Source organism: Gadus macrocephalus, chromosome 12 (genome assembly GCF_031168955.1).
Source record: "Gadus macrocephalus chromosome 12, ASM3116895v1".
Taxonomy (NCBI): Eukaryota; Metazoa; Chordata; class Actinopteri; order Gadiformes; family Gadidae; genus Gadus; species Gadus macrocephalus.
Genome location: NC_082393.1, coordinates 1625180 through 1634958, shown reverse-complemented (window position 1 = coordinate 1634958; position 9779 = coordinate 1625180). Strand labels below are relative to the sequence as shown.

Genomic DNA, 9779 nt, shown 5'->3' with positions numbered 1-9779 from the left:
CATCAGTTCAAGGTGAACCGACAAAGAGCTCTTACTTAAAAGGGATAAGACCGCAGAAATTCAAAGGACAATACGTTGTTTTTTCATTGGTCGAGGCATGAACTTGGATGTAAACTACAGGACCCTACAGTGGGTGTACTGAAGAGTCTCGTTGTACATCACAAGACACCACTTAGGAACAGGAGGGAACCATTGTGAGCCAGAAACAAAAACAGATTCAAGCCAGCTGCGTACGACACAGTTCACATGTAGTTCATAAACCGATACAAGGAGTGACTGTGAATAACGCAGCTGTGCACTTTATGCAAATCCCCTCAACCAATAACATTGCACATCCTTAATTTGTGCAGGTCCCGCCCAACCACACGGCCCAAGCCAGAGTAGTGTTCACCACGACAACCTCTACCTCCAGCCCTCCATGTGGTTCAGAAAGCACAAACGCCATTTATTCAGCGGGGCTAATTTGACTCATGTGCTCAGAATAGAGCGGTTTATGAATTCTCCGCTGGGAGGCTGTTGGTCACATATAATTAACGTCGGGGGGGCGGTTTGTAAATAGACGCCATTGTTGGTGTCGTTTCCTGGTTTTAACCCGAGCGTGGAAATACAGCACACTGAATGGCTGATTCTCTTCGTCTGGGTGAGAACACGCGTGCGTGTTAAGAGGGACTGGCACACACTATCGTTAGTGTGACTCAAGTTATAGAACAGTTTACACTTACGTTTTGATCTAAATGAACTCAAACAGATGGAATCGAAGCAGTATCATTTATCATGCATCATTGAACCTAACAATTGTTCGTGCTTGCACTTGGTTCTATGACATCCTTACTGTACCGACATTGATGTATATATATAAGTGTACTTATTATAAGTCGCTTTGGATAAAAGCGTCTGCGAAAACGCCCCAATTATTGCAAATGGAAATGTGAATTTGTATAGGCAGTAGTGGTGCAACGGTTCACGGGTTTCCCGTGATCCGTATGGATCAACCCTCACGGTTCTGGACGCAAGTGATCCGCGGATCGGCTGATAAAAAAAATGTTGTTTTTGAACCGGAAACCGGAACCGGATGCGGGCATATTTATGTTTGGTTGTAGTCTTTTCGCTCTGTTCTCCGTATCAGTAGGGCTAGAACCGAGAGCGAAATGACCCTTGCAATGAGCAATGAGGCTTCCAACCGAAATCAATGGATTTACAAAATGCCAAATAAAACACGACAGAAACTGTATTTCGCTACCATACTTGATGAAAAAAAGATGAGGATGCCTGCATTGTCTTGGGAGAGTGTAGACTCTAAACTCTCCCCAGGCAATGCAGACATCCTGAATTTAAAGTTGTAAATCCAGGGTTAGGGATTATTTACTATCCATGTTAAAAAGAAGGAATAATGACTCAGATTAAAACATTGATTGTTTTTATTCTTATTTATGTGTGTGTTGTCCATTTCTTGTATTGTATGTTTTTAAATGGACCTTGAGTCTAATAATAAAAGGTTGATGATGATGATTGACTATGCTTAAAGGAAGCAGGATTATTACCTAATTTTCACTTTATTTTGTTTTTACACATTTGAAGATTTTATTTACTTTTATTTTAGTCACATTTGTCTCGTTATCTTTTTTGCTGTTGATCCGAAAATGATCCGACCCGTGACTCAAAAACCGTGACACGATCCGAACCGTGAGTTTTGTGATCCGTTGCACCCCTAATAGGCAGCGTTCAAAAGACTTTGTAAACATTTGAGGCTGATGCTAAATGTGATGGTACTCTAGAATCAAAAGAATAAGTTCCTATATCGGCGTCTAGAACCAGAGCAAGGGGTACCAGTCCACAACAACCCCTCCTTGTCTGGTGTGTTCTGGGGGCAGGAGGCGGGGGGGGGGGGGGGGGGGGGTGGTAACGTACGTTTGTAGCAGATTTTCCTCCTCTTGAAGTTGAGCACTGTGAAGTTGGAGGCCTGGATGGTAAGGTTGAGCTGGACCGTGAGCACCGCCTCCCCGTCCACCTTCCCCGAGCAGAACAGGTCCACGCGGAACACTGCGCGCACACGCACGCACACACACACACGTTGAGAGAGACAGTAATGTAGAGAGACAAGCACATTCATGTAGGGACACACACATGAATATAGAGAAAGACAGATGCACAAAAACAGACACACACAAACGCACGTAGAGTCACACCCATGAATGAAGTCACACACACACACACACACACACACACACACACACACACACACACACACACACACACACACACACACACACACACACACACACACACACACACACACACACACACATTAACCCAATGGACCAACAGGGGTGCACTCCATTAGTGCTAACCTTAGCCCACCCCTCACAGATGGCTTAGCGCTCCCTGGTCCAGGCTGCTGTTCTGGACCCTTCTGAAGGACCAGGCCTTCACATTAACACCAGCCGCCACGCCTAGACCCCTACTCTGTGAGCCCTGTGTGTAGAGGGCTCTCCAGGGGCCCCCAGGTACAGCAGGGGCCACATGAGGTGACTTCCTGTAAGAGGGGGGGGGGGGGGGGTGGGCAGGAAGCAGGGTGTGGGGCTGGACTGGACCTCAAGCGACCCTACACTCACTCCTTCTGGCTGCGCTCAACATCCCCTAGTGGCCACCTCTGGAACTGAGGGCCAACATTTAGCGTGCTGAACCTAGCTTCAGGAGCACGGAGCTGGACCAGGAGGCCTTTGGAACATCCCTGGTTCTAAAGAGCATGCTCCCCTCGTTGAGCAGGACACTGTTCCAAAGCCCTTGGTCGACGTACCAGAGGAGACCGTGGGCACCTCCCCCAGGTTGGAGATGTTGCTCTTGGGCTGGTTCATGGCGGCGTGGTTCTCCACCTGGAAGCCCAGCCGGTAGTCCACCTGAGGAGACCACAACACAACGCGTCCGTCAAGACGTTTGTGGACCAGCCGTTTCCAGCCGATACGACCACAGAAAACACATTTAGTTTGATACGGTCAGACAGCCTGTTGGCTAGCCTTTATTCTCATATGCCAAGAACAGTAAACACAGTGGATTTATGTTAGAATAAAGGTGTGGGATGATAAAGGTGTAATGTAATGTTGTGTGCCGCAAGCCTGTGTCATGCGATCCAACATAGCGGGGTGTGATGGAATGCGAGTGATGTAATGTCCTGCTGATTTAGCATGATGTAACGTGTTGTGATGTAACGTGATGTAATGTAGGGCCTACCTTTGTCTTGGAGAACCAGGTGAAGTGCAGGCTGTTGGTGTCGCTGGGCACGGGCATGATGAAGGAGAGAGCGAAGTGGCTGACCACGTTGTCCCGGACGTAGTACAGCTCCGCTTCGAGCCCTGCCATGGAACACGAGTGATTGGTAAATAGACTGCATTTATACAGCTCTAATCTGACTCAAAGCGCTTTACAACATTGCCTCACATTCACCCATTCAAGCACACTTTCACACACCGACAGCGGAGTCAACCATGCAAGGCGACAGCCAGCTCGTCGAGAGCAGTTAGGGTGAGGTGTCTCGCTCAGGGACACCTCGACACTCACAGCTAGGAGCCAGGGATCAAACGAGCAACCTTCCGGACGGTTACCAAATGCCTCACTACTTGTTTAAAAAGGCACAGCAGCACAGTGGTCGACTCCATCTGAAGGGTCTGGGGACTGGAGCCCAGCTCCTGACCCCATAGTGCTGAGGTTCTTGGGTACTGAGCAGGGATGTTTCTAAGGTATCTGAAGGCAGCAGGATGAATCCAGTCTAGTGATAACATAAAAGACATCTCTGTGCAAGTACTCAACGGATGGGACTAGACCCCTACACCCTGTGGTGTCACAGAGACGTGGAGGCACGCCGTGACCGTACAAGATGTGCTGTTCTTCTAACATTATGAGATTGTGCGATGAATGTTCGCAATTACAGCGTTTACTCTCCACCACTCTCCCTCCCACTGAGTGTAAGCCTTTTAATTGGCTCATTTGTAAAGTGGTCGACCACCACCAGGAATGACGAGGTTCAGAACCACGACAAAAGGACTGGCTCTCCACAGACGGGCTCCTTTCAGAAGGAGAATGAGAGCAGAGAAAGCCTCACTCGGCCACATGAAAGACGGCACTAATGTCCCAGAGTTCCCGACCAATGACAAAGGCAGCTCCATCTGCTAGCACTTGTGGCGTTTCACAGCCCGGGACTAGAGAAATACAGCAAACCCAAGAAGGAGACTCCGCTTTGATAAGACTCCACGTCTCAGGCGAAGGACTAGAGAACAGGGCAAACCTTTTCCAGATTCTATTTGTGTAGCACGATATCCATTCACAAGCTGCACCGCCAGGGTATACTCTGTACCGGTCAGCATCCTGTACTGCATGACCAGGTGATGCACAAAGCGAAGGTCTGCTAGGGGTGGGAATCTCTTGGCACCTCACGATTCGATTCCGATTATGAGGTCAACGATTCGATTCTAAAGCGATTATCGATGCAATTTTTTTCATGTGTGATATTCAAAAATATCACACTTTGCTAATCTCTTCCTACTTTTGTGATGATCATTAAAGACATCAACAGATGAATTAACTTATCTAATATTTTATTAGAGAGAAAGCTTTTGTCACAAATATGACTTTCTATGAAGAATCCTATAATAATTCTTTTTCAGATTATTAATTTATCTGAATTGAGACGGAAACGTTCTAGAAGAATCGATTATTTTTCCCACCCCTAGTCTGGTGAGGGTCTTGGTGAAGGTAAATAAGTTTAAAATATTTCAGCCAAATGACTTCATGTTCATTTCAATGTCCCTGAGGACCACTGTGTCAGTTCACCCATTACAGGGTCCCGACGAGAAGGCTGCAGAAACAAAGCCAGCCAGGTCTCTCCCTGGACTGGCAGAGGGCAGAGGACCAGACGAAGGGCCGAGCATGTGAGGTTGTAAAGGCAGGACCCCCCCCCACGGGGGCCTGGGTCGGGCGCTGGAGGCCCAGTGGGTCTCTGTCTGGTGGTCCATCCCTCTCCCAGGATCAGGTTGGGAGAGGGGGGGGGGGGGGAATGCGCCCCAGGGTGTGGGGTGGTAAGCTGACAGACACCCCACCCCCCCCTCCCCCCCCCCCCCCCCCCCCCCCCCCCCCCCACAGACACACCTCCACAGACTGACCTCCACAGACGGGGATAATTGGAGCACAGCACCACAGGTAGGGCTGGCTGGATGGAGATCACAGCAGGCATGGGGGGAGTCAGACGCATCATTTACATGACATTCAGCAGACGCTTTTATCCAAAGAGACTTTCAATGAGACGGTGTGTCAGAAGAAAGAGAAACAACAATATATCTCTGTCGGTAGTAGGTACAGCAAGGATGTTAATAGAACCAAGTGCCAAGCCCAACAACTGTTAGGTTAACCATTCCCTGTGTATAACAAGGCTAGCGGGGATAAGAGATAGGAGATAGGATAAGTATCACATTAGCTTGAGGATCAGCCTGGACAACAATGGTGGGATGTTAGCGGGATGCGTAAACATATGGCCCGTTTGGCCCTTTGAGACTGTACCCTTGATTACGGGCTAATACAGATAAAGGCCTCCACACAGTTTTTAAGGGCATACCTTCACAACCTATTAATTCAAACAATTAATTTCACGAATCAAACATACAACTCAAAGACGATAAGCACACGATGACATCTTCGGATCTCCCAGCTCAAGGACAGGACTGAGACCGGATTTAGACCCTGTATTAAAATACCTCTCTGTGTGTCCCACTCCAACCGGGGGCTAAAATACAGGTGTTAACGCCTAGAGGACAGACGTACAGACGCCTGCACGGTACGGACACCCGTTGCAGCGTAATTATGACAGCTGTCTGCGGCGGCCATGAGGTTGTTCACACGTTACATGAGAAGGGCTGCCGTGAGGATCACTGGCGTAAAGCTGGGAGGTGTATGTGGAGAGAGCGGGATCGCCGCATGTTTACCTACGGGCTCTTTTCTGGATATTAAAGGCCTTGTGAATGTGATCAAACGTGAAGTGATATGATCTTCTTGTGATACAAAGCAGAGTGAATTTCACAATCGGCTTGGTACGCATATCTAGAACACTGGTAACAACGTCACCGATCTGTGATAGCATGGAGTCAATCACGCGCCCGCCAACACCCGCCCTCTACCGGAGGTCTTTTGAGCGATCAGGGCGGGCTACCAGACATTTAAATCATCCTGGAATCGGCTGCAAAAAGGCTCAAAACTGCCATCTGTCTCTCAGCGCAGTTCCACTGGGAATGCCCAAAGAAACTGGAGGGAGGGAGGGAGGGGACATGCTGGTTAGCTCATGTCAGAATGATTTGTGCTAGCTTAAAGGAAAACTTCAGGATTTTCAACCTGGCAACCTAATTTTCCAATCGCTTTCTTGGGGAATAGGATAGGTCTCTAGTTATGAGCAAAAACACTGCTGCCTTAATCCACGAAAAGGAGGCTGCGATCCAACCGTTTGGGCGGCAGCAGTCACAGCACCCAGTCAATATTCGTCCCCTAAAGAGCTTGTTTTGTCCACTGACCGGCTCATAATGTAGTGTGTCATTATGAAAAGGTCCAACACAGAGGAATACGACCTGTTCCTTCACATTTCACTAGATGAGATCTGTTTGTTATTGTGTCCAACCAAGTCCGGCTCAAGGAGAAGCCCAACTCTGGAATCTCCTTGCTGCAGGATGCTTCCCTATACTATTGTTGCTACAATCTTAACCCTCCAACCACCGAATCTTTTAGATTACCCAGTTGGACACAACAACCAACAAACCGTGATCAAGCCAAGGGTAAAGAAACAAGTAGTATTCCTGTGTAGGGATCCTTAATGATGGAATAGAACCCGCGCCTGTCAGAACAAGCCCTTTAAGAGGCGGTGACGGGCTCCATTACCCAAAGCATTCAATTGCAGCCAGTTTTTCGCGGAGGACGTCAGCTGCGTTCTCGTTCAATCCTGGACCGATCTCAAAACTCGTTGTCCGTATTCGCAACTTCGACCCAAAATTATGGGAAAACAGGCTCTGGGTTGAGAGATCCTCAAGCTCTCCTTTGATAGTGGCAGCGAGCTCATAACAGATCTGTGGGCTACGGCAATGCTTCTGCTGCCAGGCAGCTCCCAGTGAAACTACTATCAAACTGTCACACTGACCACTGTGTCTACCACACGGGGATATTTAGAGAGGGTGTGCGTGTCTTTATGGGCGTGTGTGTACTTGTACACTTTGTGCCTCTGAATGCGTCTATACTCTTTTGTATCTTCATCCATGCACGGTCAATCTGGCTCCATTGACAAGTGAACAAACAAATCGACTACTTGAAGTGAGGGAATTCCACCAAACAAACCCCAACTTTTCTACCCCCTAGAAACCAGCCTTCTGCATTCAACATATAAATATAGCAAATAATTACGATTCTTATACCAGCAATATTAATTTATAAATTTGCAACCAAAGATCGATATTTGAGCAAAGAATAAAAAGTATCGCCATACTTTGACCTACGTTTTTATCCCCACACCTAGTATACTATCTCTATGGAACCCATTCCGACTGTACTGTAGATCAGATAACCAGACGCACATGAGTTATGTGTGGTTGAGGGTGATAAACATAGTAGCGGCTGAGAGCACCCAAGATAAACACAAGAAGTGTAGGACGCTAGCTACTATAGCTACAGGCTAGTGGGTCTTATTGAGATCACATAAGACTGGCAGCAGAGGGGGGGCTGGGTAGAGATGAGAGGCTTCTTAAAGGACACACACACACACACACACACACACACACACACACACACACACACACACACACACACACACACACACACACACACACACACACACACACACACACACACACACACACACACACACACACACACACACACACACACACACACACACTTTTATTACTCTTCACAATAAAAGACTCACTTAAGTCGGTAGAGTGCTCATATAATTAGAAAGCCTCACTTCAAAGCCTGGAGGACTGAAGAGGGAACATGTTTCTATCATGGGGAGTGGATCATATCAGAGAAGAATAAAAATAGCCTTTCTAGTACAGAAACACCATGTTGTTTCACAGCGCCACTTCCATTTGATGTGGGCTGTGTTGTCAAACAGGATTTTTCTTTAGTATCGTTTAATCTGGAGACACGAACACAACCCTGGGAACCATTGTGATGTGCTGGGAGAGAGTGGTTTGTTCTCTGATTAAATGCAGTAGGATTGGATTACTCACAAGCAGCATATGACTACAACCTCCTCCACACAAATAAACTACAGCAAATACAAAAAATAATTCATATAGTTTAATATACTAAATTATAAACGAGTATAGAATATAGAGTAGAACATATCTTGGAATAATTCTATAAAGTAAAGCAAGTCAAGTAAAATAATATAATATATTGTATATTAAGAAATGAGGAGAATGTATAAAATATATTTGAATAAAACAGTACATGGGCTTGTACTAATCGTACAGCTAATTTTACTTGTACAGCTGTTTTTAAAAAAACTTAAGACGTATCTTTTTAAAAAAAGCCTTTTGCTAATATCGCTTTTACTGTTTATGTATTACTTAACAACCCATTTTTTTTCTCTCTCTTAAACTCTAGCACTTTGAGATTTCTGAATGTAAAGTGCTCTACAAATTAAATATATTATTATTATTTTTTCATCATTGCATTACAAAGTTCAACTGCAGTGTATAATCAAGCATATAATAAAGGGTTTAAGGGAGAACATAAGAGAGTATAATTAGTATTCTATAGTAAAGTATAAACAAGTTAATAACGGGGTAATGTGTAGTGTGTGAGTACAATAGTGAATATCTAATACCTTAGTGAAGTATATAATGAGTATAAGAGGGTAAACATTCAGTGAGCGCTAGCTCGTGTTGCAGGCTTTGTAGCCACAGAACAAAAAGGTATCGATGTCCAGGTAGGAGGGGCGACCAGGTGCTACACAGACCGGACTGTGTTCTCCCTGTCGGTCGAGGTTCTGCGTCGGGTTTGAGTAAGGGGACCAATCTCAGCCCTTGCTGCTCCGTCGCTTCGAAGGAAGTAGGGGTGGAAAAAATAATCGATTCTTCGATGCATCGTGAATCTCTCTAGAACGATAACGTCTCGATGCAGATAAATTAATAAATCAGAATTTATTATTTTTTATTTTTTTATTTGTTCGCCTGCTGCAACATTCTGTTCACCAGAGGGGGATCATTTTAGTAATTTTAAAATTATTTAATTTATCTTCAGTGTGCATTGGCGAATCTGATTTGTCTTGACACGATTGCGATTCAGCCTACGCATAAGCATGCACGCAAACTCACAGCCAGACACAAGAACTCCTTCTAATTCAAGAGCAGCTTTTTCTTTAATGACATAGAAAAGAAAGATTGTAAAAAATAGGTTTCAGTTTTATTTTCTTTCTATACTTTCATATTGTGTTGTAATGCAAGCTGCATTGATTATTGCATTGTTCATAGAAAGTCTACTTTTGAAAAAAGCTTTCACTCTAATAAAATATAAGATAAGTTAATTAATCTGCTGATGTCTTTAATGATCATCACAAAAGTAGGAAGTGATTAGCAAACTGAGTATCAAACTCAGATGTATATGTATATTTTTGAAAATCACGCATTGAATTGTTGCATCGAGAATCGCTTTAGAATCGAATCATTGACCTCATAATCAGAATCGCATCGAATCGTGAGGTGCCAAGAGATTCCCACCCCTAGAAGGAAGGGTACAATTTTTGGAGGCAC

General features: G+C 45.4%; 1 protein-coding gene across 1 annotated transcript in view; it reads right to left on the bottom strand.

Annotated features, from left to right (window-relative positions):
* The window catches only part of ryk (receptor like tyrosine kinase), a 40819-nt gene that overhangs the window by 22440 nt on the left and 8600 nt on the right, over positions 1-9779 (bottom strand). Inside the window, 3 exon segments of the mRNA XM_060067500.1 lie at positions 1799-2040; positions 2798-2897; positions 3229-3350. Coding sequence (XP_059923483.1) covers positions 1799-2040; positions 2798-2897; positions 3229-3350 — 464 coding nt within the window.